The sequence below is a fragment of the Heptranchias perlo genome, unplaced genomic scaffold (assembly GCF_035084215.1).
Source record: "Heptranchias perlo isolate sHepPer1 unplaced genomic scaffold, sHepPer1.hap1 HAP1_SCAFFOLD_44, whole genome shotgun sequence".
Taxonomy (NCBI): domain Eukaryota; kingdom Metazoa; phylum Chordata; class Chondrichthyes; order Hexanchiformes; family Hexanchidae; genus Heptranchias; species Heptranchias perlo.
Window position 1 is genome coordinate 8,548,916 of NW_027139453.1, and position 14,216 is coordinate 8,563,131.

Consider the following 14,216-nt stretch of genomic DNA (forward strand, 5'->3'; position numbering starts at 1 on the left):
TAAGGTGATTGGCAAAGGAACCAAAGGTGACATGAGGAAAAACTTTTTTACACAGCGATCTGTAATGCAGTGCCCGAGGGGGTGGTGGAGGCAGTTTCAATCATGGCCTTCAAAAGGGAACTGGATAAGTACTTGAAAAGCAAAACTTTGCAGGGCTACGGGGATAATGCCGGAGCACACTCGATGGGCTGAATAGCCTCCTGTGCTGTAACTTTTCTATGATTCTATATACAATTCCTCACCACCATTATCCCTGTCCCTGCTTATATACAATTCCTCACCACCTTTATCCCTGTCCCTGCTTATATACAATTCCTCACCACCCATTATCCCTGTCCCTGCTGATATACAATTCCTCACCACACATTATCTCTGTCCCTGCTGATATACAATTCCTCACCACCCATTATCCCTGTCCCTGCTGATATACAATTCCTCACCACACATTATCCCTGTCCCTGCTTATATACAATTCCTCACCACCCATTATCCCTGTCCCTGCTGATATACAATTCCTCACCACACATTATCTCTGCCCCCGCTGATATACAATTCCTCACCACCCATTTTCCCTGTCCCTGCTGATATACAATTCCTCACCACACATTATCTCTGCCCCCGCTGATATACAATTGCTTACCACCCATTATCTCTGCCCCCGCTGATATACAATTCCTTACCACCAACGTCCCTGTCCCCGCCGATATACAATTCCTCACCACCCATTATCACTCTCTCCGCTGATATACAATTCCTTACCACCCATTATCCCTGTCCCCGCTGAGCTACACGTCCTCACGGCACATTATCCCAGTCCACAGTGATGTACAATAGGTCCCCACCACACAAAATCCCAGTCCACACTGATGTCGAACAGATCCCCACCACACATAATCCCAGTCCACACTGATCTACAACCGATCCTCTCACACATAATCCCAGTCCACGCTATTCTATAAAAATTCCTCATCGCCCATCATCATTTTCCACACTGATAAGGCATCAGATTTATATTCCAAGCACCCACCTCTAAATGTCAAAGTCCTCATCCCGCCCGATATCTGCAACTTCATCCAATCGTACATCCCGAAGCACTGTGTCCGATGAGACCGAGATCCTTTGCGTTGAAACCATCTTTGCCCCACTGTTAGCAAAACATTCTGCTGACTCGCTACACTCTGGTCTCTCCTGCTAATCTCCAACGACTCTCCGCTTCTCTCTCATTTTAAAAACCTTCTCAAAACCCATGAGTTTGACCCAGATCTTGGTCACACCTCATGTTTTCGGCTCGTACAAAAATTTGTTTGCAGTGTACCAGGGTTTTCAAAAAGGCCTTCAATTGGCAAATTGACATCTCACTGAAGGCTGATCTATCGTATCATTAAGTAATCTTAATGAATACTTTGCGTCTGTCTTCATACAGACGGTGGTGAAGCACATATTGTAGTTAAGGAGGAGGAGTGTGAAATTTGGATGCGATAAACATGGTGAGAGAGGAAGTATTAAGGGGTTTAGCATCTTTGAAAGTAGATAAATCATCAGTCCCAGACGAAATGCATCCCAGTCTGTTAAGAGAAGCAAGGGAGGAAATAGCAGAGGCTCTGACCATCATTTTCCAATCCTTCCTGGCTACAGGCGTGGTGCCGCAGGATTGGAGGACGGCTAACGTTGTACCGTTGTTTGAAAAGAGAGAAAGGGCGAGACCTAGTAATTACAGGCCAATCAGTCTAATCTCAGTGATAAGCAAATTATTGGCATAAATTCTGAGGGACAGTATAAACCATAATTTAGAAAGGCACGGGTTAATCAAGGACAGTCAACGTGGATTTGTTAAGGGAAGGTCGTGTCTGACTAATTTGATTGAATGTTTTGAGGAGCTAACAAGGACGGTCGATGAGAGTAAAGCATTTGCTATAGCGTACATGGATTTTAGCAAGGCTTTTGATAAGGTCCCACATAGCAGACAGGTCAGAAAAGTAAAAGCCCAAGGGATAATGGATCCAGAAGTGAATTGGACCCAGAGTTGGCTCAGTGGCAGGAAGCAAATGGTATTGGTCAACGGGTGTTTTTCTGATTGGAAGACATCTTCCAGTGGGGTTCTGCAGGGCTCAGTGTTAGGCCCCTTGCTTTTTGTGGTATATATTAATGATTTAGATTTAAATGTAGGGGGAATGATTAAGAAATTTACAGATGATACAAAAATTGGCATGTGGTTGATATTGAGGACAGCTGTGGACTAAAGAAAGATATGAATGGACCGGTCAGGTGGGCAGAAAAGTGGCAAATGGAATTCAATCCTGAGAAGTGTGAGGTAATGCAATTAGGGAGGTCAAACAAGGCAATGGAGTAAACAATAAATAGTAGGATACTGAGAGGTGTAGAGGGACAAAGGGAGTTCGAATGCATGTCTTCAGATCCCTGAAGGTAGCAGGACAGGTAGACAAGGTGGTTAAAAGGCAAAAGGGATACTTTTCTTTATTGGCCGTGGTATAAAATATAAGAACATGGAGGTTATACTAGGACTGTATAAAACATTAGTTAGGCCACAGCTTGAGTACTGCGTGCATTTCTGGTCACCACATTACAGGAAAGATGTGATTACACTCGAGAGGGTACAGAGGAGGTTTATTAGGATGTTGCCAGGAGTGGAGAATATTAGCTTTGAGGAAAGATTGGATAGGCTGAGGTTGTTTTCTTTGCAACAGAGGAGGCTGAGGGGTGATTTAATTGAGGTGTATAAATTTATGAGCGGTCGAGATAGAGTGGACAGGAAGGACCTATTTCCCTTAGCAGAGAGGTCAATAACCACGGAGCACAGATTTAAAGCAATTCGTAGGAGAATTAGGGGAAAAAAAATCCAACAGTGCGTGGTGGGGGTCTGGAACTCACTACCTGAAAGGGTTGTAGAGGCAGAAACCCTCATCTCATTTAAAAGGTACTTGGATATGTACTTGTTGTCAGTAACCTAGAAGGCTACGGACCAAGTGTTAGAAAGTGGAATTAGGCTGAGTAGCTCTATTTCGACCGGCACAGATACGGTGGGCCGAATGGCCTCCTTCTGTACCGTAAATTTTCTATGTTTCTATGATGATATAAATGGAGATGATGCAGCATTGGTAGAAAGCTGGTTTTCGGACAGGAAGCAAAGTGCTGGAGTGCGTGGGCATTGCTTGGATTGGAGAATATTTCGAAGGCCTGCATCCCGGGTTCATTAATGCTCCACTTTTATTCCTGATGTATAGATGATTTGCATTTGGAAAAGGGGAGCACAATGCTTAGATTGGCTGACGATAAAACAGTAAGGGATGTGGTTAACAGTGAGAACACTAAAATATTTCAGGCGGACACAAACACTTTGCAGAATGGTCAAATATGTGTCAAATTTAATTTAGTATGGAGCAGTGTCCGGTAATGCATTTGGAAGGAGAACAATGAACAGAAGCATACCTTCAATGCATTGATGTTGGCTGAACAGAGACTTTGCACTTCACAAGAAAAGAGTGTATTTTGTGCTTCTATTAATCCGTGCTCATGGACGGACACTGATATTTTGGCCATGCCCAAGTTCCTGACGTGCTGAAGATTGCTCTCTAAATCCTTGCTGCCGTGTGTGCAGATAAATAAAGAACAAAGTGCCAATGGTGTTATGGATTTTATAAATAATGACACAGACACAGGCATAGACATAAAACTATGATGGGCTTCGCTAGGGTGATGAGGGAAAGAGTATTTATTCTCTTTGGAGAGTTAGTGGTGGTCCTTAAATCAAGATTGTCCCATAAGACTGAGACTAGACGTTAGGAAAAATGTATTCATGCAGGAAACTGTTAGAGGACACATTGCTTTGCCACACGCATTAGTTGCTGAACAGACCATTGCATTTTTGCGAAGAATATGAGTCAGCATTTGAACCAGATGAAAATTCAGGGCTTTGGGAGAGAGAAAGGAAGTGTGATTAGTTTTTGACTTATCTGGCTAGGAGCTGACATATTGGCTCCCTGTGTACTGTAAGTATCTATAGAAGGAACTGGAACAAATCGCAGACCTTTTCTAACCTCAGAAATGTAGTGGGGACTTCCTGACACTGCGGATTGTCTCTGGTTGGTGTACGGAACGGAAGGAGAGGCCAGTTGTTCATTTCTATTGCCGTTCCTTTGTACTCTGGTCCGGCAGGAGTCAGCTGATACTGGAGAGGAGACAAGTGTATTGGTGGAATAAAAGGGAATGCAACTTGTAGAAATGTTGCAGGGACTAATCAAGCCCTTTCAATCCACTACATCTAATACAACCGACTTGATTTGCAACAGAACATAAACAGATTAGACTGGTGGACGGCGGAAGTCCTTGTGCTGGGAGAGTGGAAATTTACTACAATGGTACCTGGGGGTCAGTGTGCGATGATTCCTGGGATCTACTGGACACCGATGTTGTTTGCATGCAACTGGGTTGTGGATATTCAGTAAAGGCGACAGCTCCGGTTTCCTGTGGACAGACCTCGGGGCCAATTTGGTTGGATGAACTGAGATGCACGGGTAACGAATCGGTACTTTGGGAGTGTGATTCATCAGCTTGGGGAGACCATGACTGTATTCATAAAGAAGATGTCAGGATCGTATGTTCAGGTAAGTGAGTCGACACAGCAAGAGGGTATTCATTTTAAAGGAGTAAGGATTGTATATTTAGATAAGGAACTAAAGACAACAGGAGTGTGTTCATATAAAAGTGGTAAAGGATGTACATTTATGGAAGGGACTAAACACTTAGTGTTGGGTTAGCGATTGACTGTCTCCCTATTCTGTGCTATTTACATGGGCGGATGTTGTCGTAGGACGGTAACAATCCGCACTGCTGTAGTCCCAGAAATTTAACCAATAATACGGTTCAGGCTGTGGCAGTCCCAACACCAGCACCGTTTTGTCGGTGTAGTAAATTATTTCTCTTCACTCTACCTTTTGCTCTGGGAGCGGCGTCAGACGATTCCAGTATGAAATCGCTTTTTTGAAGTTTATAGCGGATTTACTGAGAGAAAACACTTTCACTGCGCTGCCGTATAATGTTACCAGAGTGTGGACGCTCGTTTAGGTGTTCAACATAGTGGGCGGGAAGAGAAGCTCCAGCTTGTGTATGAGCGGGGCTCACTGCTGAATGGGCTCGGTGCCCGAGCCAGTGATGAATAGATTATAGGAACATAGGAACAGGAGTAGGCCATTCAGCCCCTCTTGCCTGCTTTACCATTTGATAAGACCATGGCTGATCTGTGATCTAAATCCATATACCCGCCTTTGGCCCATATCCCTTAATACATTTGATTGCCAAAAAAGCTATCCATCTCAGATTTAAATTTAGCAATTGAGCTAGTATCAATTGCCGTTTGCGGAAGAGAGTTCCAAACTTCTACCACCCTTTGTGTGTCGAAATACTTTCCAGTCTAACTCCTGATAGAGACAGTAAAAGACTGGAAATCCTTACAGGTAAGGAGGGGGTATTGTTCAATGAAACTCTCCCCTGCAGTCCAGGACTGAATTTATAAACATTAACAATGAAGCGAATTCCATCAGATGTCAGTGACAGTGTTCAATATCAAAATCCATTCCTCACTTCATCAGATAATGGTGAGAGATTCCAGTATCGATATCCCTTCCTCACTCCAGCAGTTGTCGGTGATAGATTCCAGTATCAATATCCCTTCCTCACTCCATCAGATGATGGTGACAGATTCCAGTATCAATATCCCTTCCTCACTCCATCAGATGATGGTGACAGATTCCAGTATCAATATCCCTTCCTCACTCCATCAGATGTCGGTGACAGATTCCAGTATCAATATCCCTTCCTCACTCCATCAGATGTCGGTGACAGATTCCAGTACCAATATCCCTTCCTCACTCCCTCAGATGTCAGTGACAGATTCCAGTATCAATATCCCTTCCTCACTCCCTCAGATGTCGGTGACAGATTCCAGTATCAATATCCCTTCCTCACTCCCTCAGATGTCGGTGACAGATTCCAGTCTTAATATCCCTTCCTCACTCCATCAGATGATGGTGACAGATTCCAGTATCAATATCCCTTCCTCACTCTATCAGATGTCGGTGACAGATTCCAGTATCAATATCCCTTCCTCATTCCATCAGATGTCGGTGACAGAGTGCTGTATTAACATTCCTTCATCATTGTCAAGTTACTGACACTCACTTCGATTCACAGAGCATAAGGAGATCAGATTAGTGAAAGGAGACCATTCCTGTGAGGGCCGAGTGGAGGTGTTCTATCGAGGATCCTGGGGAACAGTTTGTTACGATGACTGGGATATGAAAGACGGCGAGGTGGTCTGTAAACAGCTGGATTGTGGATCAGTTACCGAGATTCCATTCGAAGCCCATTTTGGAGAAGGCACAGGGCCCATTTGGCTGGATAATGTTGAATGCCGCTCAGACGAGTCTTTCTTGTGGCAATGTTCCTCCACACCATGGGCTCAGCATAACTGTAAGCACAGCGAGGATGCTGGTGTGGTTTGCTCAGGTAACAGTTTGTTTTTACTCAGTGCAAGTACTCAGATATCTTTATTACAGTGCATCATTGGCGCATGTGTCTTGTACTTCAGGAAATCAATCGTTAACGAGGAGCGACAGTTTCCATTCTTGTACTGGGACACCTGACCACACAAGTGACCAATTACCAGGTAGTTTCCTTTTCAAATAATATGGTCTTTACTTGTGATTCCGCTAATGAGTCATAAAATAACTGAACTTCCTGTTGATTTGTTACTTTATTCAGGACAACAATTACGGTTAGTTGGAGGAAGGACTAACTGTTCGGGAAGAGTTGAGATCATGTTCAATAACACATGGGGGACGGTGTGTGACGATTCCTGGGATAGGCGAGAGGCCCGTGTGGTGTGCCGGCAGCTGGATTGCGGCTCCGCCCTTGCGGATTCCGGGGAGCCTGTGTTTGGGAAAGGCGAGGGCCCTGTGTGGCTGAACAGAGTCCAGTGCAAGGGAAGCGAACTCTTCCTGTGGGACTGTCGGTCATCAACATGGGCTCAGCGAGTCTGTGCTCACAAAGTCGCCAGTGTGATGTGTTCTGGTAGGAGCAGGAACATGTTTATTCAGTCAATGGACGCCTTCATTTATTCATTTCCGTGCATCATATGAAGTCTCTTGTTATCTATTTTAAAAGCGAAAGTGTAAAATGATGATTTACTTTTAACTGATATTGAATATTCGACTTTGCCATCTCTCCCTAAAACTGCATAAAAATCTACATGTAATTTTCAGTAGAAGTTAATGTTGTTCTTTAATTTGAGAATATTGATTGATCCGGATCATTAGTCACTCTGTTTTCTGATAAGATGAGACTGTTTGCTGTTTCAAACATTCTATGATTGAACCATAACCCCTTCCCCCTGTTTCCTGCAACAAACCAGTTCTCCAGTTTATTCTCTTCCTACAAACAGCCTCAAATAAAGTGAGGGAATTTCCCCCCTTTCTGGAAGTGTTGTTTCATCGAAGCAGACTTGTCGCTATTCCCACAATAAGTATTAATCGAACTCCTCATTGCCCCTCCTCTGTCACTCCGCCTATCGTTTGTCTCTCTCCCCACAGTCACGGCAGTTCAAGAAGAGATTCATTGTGCCAAGTATTTTCAAACTTTTCGAATTGATAGGGCAAACAATAAATACAAATATATATTAGTATCTTTCATTTATGCTTTATCCCAATTTACATTCATTAAGTTTTGACCACAGTTACTGCCTCTTCAATTGTGAAGTGCAACAAATCAGCTGACTCACAGCCAGTTTGTCTCCTCTTCAATCCTTGTCCTTGTTATAAGAAATTCCTGCTGTGACCCTATCTCAAAGTTCCTCTTTACTGCGATAGTTTTCTGCTCCTTAACTAAAAATCCAGCATTAACTCTCGACCTTAGTTAGATTTGAATCTTGCCAATGGAGAAATCGCTGCTTTGGTCGGATTATTTTCCTCGTGTCTGTTTTAGTTACAGATGTGCTGATCCCGGGGGTAATAATATCCACGCCCGTTGCCGTTTCCATCATCCTGGGAATCCTATTGTTTTTTCTGCTGATTGCACTAATTGTACAACAACAGAGACAGTCGTCAAGAAGAGGTACCTTTAATCGTTGACCCTCGGTGATCAGCAGTTTTCTGTGTGTGTTAAGGGGCTGTAAGTTGCTCGCTATAATGCTCGATCCCAGTTGTGAATCAGTCACCTTCTCACACTTGAAAATTCATTCTCTTTTGGGGGTTTTCAATGGAACAAGACTGGGGTCGTTTATTCGGTCGATTTTATTCTGTTCCTAGGAGATAGCAGTAGGGGGGAGTCCGGAATCTAATGAATTAAATATATTTGTTTTACTCCTAAACAGTGAAAAAGCGCAGCTTCGGTTATACGAGTTCCAGACCGGGTGAACCAATTTATCAAGAAATCGATGACATTACAGCTGGAGGAGGATCGCGTGAGTCCCAGCCCATGACATGTTCTGTCTGTCCAGGTGTCGCTTCCTCCCAATAAAACTCCGCTGCATTGAATGTATTTGGGACCAGTCCCGTGATATTCGGCCCTGTTCACAGGACACCTCCTTTCACGGTGAACATGGTGCTGTCTGATTGTTCAGATTATTAACTGTTGTTAGCTTCATGTTTGATAGGATTTCTATATTTCTCTCTTTCCTGTCTTTTCCCAGTCCTCCTAGTTTCTAATTCTGAAGCTTTTTCTGTGTGTTTTTCCCTATTCTCATTCAGAAGATTGTGTCGATGTACTCTGAGCAGTCACTGTACAGTTTTTCACACTCTCCTTGCCGCAGAGGGCAATGATGCTCCGTGTTGCTCCCACAGGTGGGGTCACTGAGAGCACTGCGGTTTAAGAGCCCAAACAATGAATATGATCACACTTATTGCAAAGGCTCTGAGGTGTGAAGACTGTAAATGTATGTTTGTCTTTGTATTCTTGTATCATACTAACTAATGATGGTATTTGCTGGCGATCTGAACAGTTGACAAGATTTCTGTAGGACAGCGTTTGTGTATTTGAAAGAATTTAACAGCCTTCATTTGCATTAAATGTTCTTCACCGTTCTCTTTTGTTTTGACAGTTTATCGATCTAATAGCGGAGAGATTGATCTGGAATACTATACCAGTACAAGTTTATCTCAAACCGACCAGAACTCGCAGAATCCTGAAGGTATGTAATACCCAGAACTGTGTAATAGTTTGTGACTGTTACAATCCGCATCTAATTACTCAGATCTGCGTAATATTTTGTAAATGTGCCTTTCGTTGTGTAATTACTCAGATCACAGTGTCTTACAACATAGAAGGAGACAATTCGGCCCGTCGTGTCTGTACCGGCTCTTTGAAAGAGCTGTCCTATTGAGTCCCACACCCCAGCTTTTTCCCCATAACCCTGTGAATTAATCCCCTTCAAGTACAGACCGAATTGCCTTTAAAAGTTCCGATGGAATCTGATTCCACCTCCCTTTCAGGTAGTGCGTTCCAGATCTGAGTGAATCAATTTCTCCTCATTTCCCCTCTAGTTCTTTTGCCAATTATTTTAAATCTGTGACCTCTATTTACCGACTCACTTATCAAAGGAAACAGTTTCACCCGACTGGCTCTATCGAACCCCCTCATAATTTTGAATATCTTTTAGTTCTCCCCTTAACCTTTTCTGCTCTAAGGAGAACAATCCCAGCTTCTCCAATCTTTTCACAAATCTGAAGTCCCTCATCCCTGATATCATCCAGGTAATCCTCCTCGATACCCTCACCAAGGCCTTTACATCCTTTCTAAACTGTGGTGCCCAGAATTGTACACAATACCCCAGCTGAGGCCTAACCAGTGATTTGTAAAGGTTTAACATGACTTCCTTGCTTTTTATATGATACCTCTTTTTACAAAGCCAACATTCCCATTCGCTTTCTTACACATTATCAACGTGCTCATTGTATACTCAGGTCTGAGTAATATTTTGTTAGAGTGACATTCGGCTTGTTAATACTTAGATCTGTTTATTATCTTGTAAATGCGACACTCGGTGTGTAATTACTCAGATCTGTGTAATATTTTGTGAATATGGTAATTAAGCACCAGCCACTGCTTGAAACATGGACAAAATGATCCACTCAGGGTGACAAAGAACCCGGAATAATTAAAACCGTTATTCACGCACCCAGATCCCGAAACAGGTGATGGTGATTGTTTTGCCATCAGATTGTAATAATAGCCGTGATGGAATCCAGGAGCTCCACCCGATGGGTTCCCTTGAATAATTGTCAGGACGTGTGCGTCATTAATTTAGGAAAACTCTGTTTAAATGGTCTGGAAACGACTGCCTCGCGCCTCCACCACTGTTCTCCGCTAAAATTAACATTTCCTTTTATAGATCACACCAGAGAGCGCCTCAGTAAACAGGCTTACGATGACATTGATTCTGGCACCTTGAATGACCAGACCCCCAGCGCAAAGGGTCCTGGTAAGTTAACCCCTAGGCTCGGAGGTTGCCGACTCATTACTTTATTTGTAATCACATTTGCACCAGCCCAATGCCAATGATTAATCGCCGTTCGTACAATTGTTTTACAATTTGCGTTGAAAGATCCCATTGGTGACTCATGCCTGTTGCCCTAAAAAGCTCGGAAATTGCTGTTGGTGATTAAACCGACGAACACTTAACCCTATCATACCACACTCAATTACCTGCTATCGTGACAACGAAATAAGTCCAGTTTAAAGAAATAAATCAAACTCAGTGTTAAAATAGCGGAGAAAGCAATTTCAATGTGTTCGCCCATACCCGCAGGAACAATTAACGCCTACGGTTACATGTTGGGTAAAGAGATTTCTCCTGAATTCCCTATTGGATTTACTATCCACTATTTTATATTTATGACCTCCACTTTTGGGCTCTCCCACACGTGGAAATCTTTTCTCTACTTCTACCCTGTCAAAGCCTTTCATAATCTTAAAAACCTCGATCAGTGGGGATATAGCATTGCATGTGTGAGGTCCCGCGTTCAATTCCCAGCATCCCCAAAGGCTTTAACTTGCACGGGCTCGATGGGCCGAATGGCCTCCTGTGTTGTAACCATTCTATATATCACCCCTTTGCCTTCTCTTTTCTAGGACTGAGGATTATTCCATATTGTTGATGGTTCAAAACTGCCCTCCCTGTGGTTTGATGTGTTTAATGACTGAGGATTATTCCATATTGTCGATGGTCTCAAACTGCTTCCTGTAGTTTGATGATTGAGTAAAAAGGGGTTTGTGTTTTTCTCTGAAGTACATTTTAAAACCCTTTCTCTGATTCCCAACAATCGTTTCCTTCCAGCACCAGTTCGGGGGAGTTGTGCCGATGTTGATGGCGCGACCCCGAGCAGCACGGATTGTGACTCCTTGCTGGACAGAAGCTTCCGTCTCACACTCAGAAGGACCGCGGACCACCCCGCCACAGACTGTGAGTTCAAGTCAGTCGAGCGGCCCAGATAGTTACTTCTCAGTAATCGACCGAGGGTCCATTAGTCTGTTTATTGACGGATCACTGACCAGAAATATTTTATTATTAAAAAAGTTGGGGAGGAAAATGCAAATTATCTTTCTGGCTTTCGACATGCAGCAATCTCAGTCTCTGTATTCCCTCCCTCTCTCTCTCTCTTTCTCTCTCTCCCTCTATCTGTCTCTTGCTCTGTATCTCTGTCTGACTCTCTCTGTCTATTTATCCAGTTATATATATGTCGCTCTCTATCGTCTCTCTCTATCATCACCTCTATCTCTCTATCCTCGTCTCTCTCAAACTTACTCTTCATCTCTCTACTTCCCCATTTCTCTTTCTCTTCATCTTTCTCTATCTCTTGCTCTATCTCTCTATTTCTCTAATTTGACAGAAGGATTTTCCAAACAAATCAAAATAATAATATAGTCTCAAATCTTACACTGAGACAATGGAACAAAAGGCACTGCTCCTGGGGTTTATGGGACAAAATTCGGTCAGAGGGACTTCAACAGCTGCATATTGTTGCCAAGAAGATTGGCTGAGGCCAGATCACCGGACTCGCTTAACAAACAGCGCAATGTTCAGAAGGTTCTTCAGTTGGAAAAAAAAGGGTGGTCGGTGGTCGTGAGGGATCGACAGTAACATTTCACCTCCGGGTTAAAGTTCAGCCCTGAATAGTGGAATGGAAGCGTCCCCTCGTGCGAGTTGGAAGTGAGTTCAGACAATATCAGTCCCAGTTCGAGATTCAACCCAGTGAGCACTGGTCCACAGCAAAATTCAGCTGCAATTAGTACTAAACGGACAAATTTACTGAAGGATGAGTATGGGAATAAGAAAACATAAGACTGGGGCAATGGCAGTGTTCTGTTGAGGTTGCAGTTATGTAAGGTTTTTGAGGCCGGATAAAGGCTCTGACTGTCAACCGTATTACATGTCATGAGTGAGCAGCTGATACCATCACTGATGCACACAATGGTGTCCATGTCCTGCCAACAGAAGCGTCAGTGTCCATTTGTACAGCGCTCTCAGGGATTTTCAAAGGGTGGGGTTTGGAAATGTTGCATGGAATCTGAGAAACACTTGGGGTCCAGACCGAAGGCGTGCTCCCACATGTGGCTTGATGCCTTGGAGTGAGGAGAGTGAGGTCTGTGCATTCAGGTGGTTAAATACAAAGGCCTACCGCCATCTTCTCAGGACAACAAGGGATGGGTAATGAACGCCGGCCTTGCCAGCGTCATCCCACTTCCAGAGAATTAATTAAACATATACTGAATGCAAATGGATGATTTGCGAAAAGTCAACATTGAAAGTGGGGGGAGTGGAGTGGGGTGATTCACAACAGACCACAGTCAGAGACGTGTGTTGGTGTCTGTGGTAGAGCAAGTTGCAGAGGTAGATGGTCCGGACATTGAAGGGATTCATAAATAAGCAGGAGCATTTCCTTTCAAAAGAAATGCGGGAAAGAAACCCGGGCCCGGTCGGCCCCGGCCGCAACCCGGGCACGGTCGGCCCCAGCCGCAACCCGGGCACGGTAGGCCCCAGCCGTACCTGGGCAAGGTCGGCCCCGGCCGCAACCCACATTGATTTGACTTTATTAGTGGACAGTTTTTAACAGTGAGGTGAGAGCTCCTGACCCGTCATCCTCATTTGGAAAGATTTCCTCAGTCTTCTGTCCCATTGCCTCATTATGCCGACAATTTGATTTTCAATTTCTTAAACGTTATCAACTATCTAAAATTGTCTTAAATTAATAAATTGCAAATGTCCCGGAGAATGTGAGACACATCAGATTAAAATAAAGCCTGATCGAAACTGATTGTATTTAGTCCCTTTACAGAGTGGGAATGAGTTAATTAACTTAATTTACCAACATGTTTTCTTTTCTTTCGTGGCAGAATTATGGTTGAAATATTCCAACCGGATGTGAATTTATCACCGGAAGTCCGAAAGTATTCGGCTCGATCATGGACGAATCTCGACTGACTGTCTCCACAGCCGTGGGTGTTTTAGATGTCAGCTCATGTACGTTGCAAAGACAGCTTTATTTTCTGCTAAAATCACTCCATGAAATTTGCCTTCTCAATCTCGTAGAATCTTACAGCGCAGAAGGAGGCCATTCGGCCCATCTTGCCTGTGCCGACACTTTGAAAGAGCTATCCAATTAGTCCCACTCCCCCGCTCTTTCCCCATTGCCCTGCAATTGTATCCTTTTCAAATATACAAAAAGAAAGAAAGACTTCCATTTATATAGCGCCTTTCTCGACCCCCGGACGCCCCTAAGCACTCTCCAACCAATGAAATACTTCTGAATTGTAGTCATTGTTGCAATGTAGGAAACGCGGCAGCCAATATGTGCACAGCAAGATCCCACAAACAGTAATGTGATAATATCAGATTATCTGTTTTCGTGATGTGGATTGAGTGATAAATATTGGCCAGGACACCAGGGATAACTCCCCTGCTCGTCTTCGAAATAGTGCCATGAGATCTTTCACGTCCACCCGAGAAGGCAGATGGGGTGTCGGTTTAACATCTCATAAAAAAGACCGCACCTCTGACAGTACAGCATTCCCTCCGTACTGATCTGGGAGTGTCAGCCTAGATATTGTGCTCAATTCACTGGAGTGGGAATGAACGCACAATCTTCTAACTCAGGCGAGAATGCAACCAACCGAATCACTCCAATACATCCAATTCCCTTTTGAAAGCT

General features: G+C 43.8%; 1 protein-coding gene and 1 long non-coding RNA gene across 2 annotated transcripts in view; both read left to right on the forward strand.

Moving 5' to 3' along the window:
* The window catches only part of LOC137312922 (deleted in malignant brain tumors 1 protein-like), a 58,086-nt gene extending 50,932 nt beyond the window's left edge, over window positions 1-7,154 (forward strand). Inside the window, exons 7-10 of the mRNA XM_067979295.1 lie at window positions 4,308-4,622; window positions 6,208-6,522; window positions 6,605-6,682; window positions 6,778-7,154. Of these exons, the coding sequence (XP_067835396.1) occupies window positions 4,308-4,622; window positions 6,208-6,522; window positions 6,605-6,682; window positions 6,778-7,154 (1,085 nt within the window). The remainder of the gene's footprint in view (window positions 1-4,307; window positions 4,623-6,207; window positions 6,523-6,604; window positions 6,683-6,777) is intronic.
* A 1,234-nt stretch (window positions 7,155-8,388) lies between these two features.
* Window positions 8,389-13,538, forward strand: LOC137312852 (uncharacterized). Its single transcript, XR_010960848.1, has 5 exons — window positions 8,389-8,473; window positions 9,110-9,199; window positions 10,400-10,489; window positions 11,345-11,470; window positions 13,402-13,538. It is a non-coding gene; the product is annotated as an uncharacterized lncRNA (long non-coding RNA).
* Window positions 13,539-14,216: the final 678 nt, after the last annotated feature.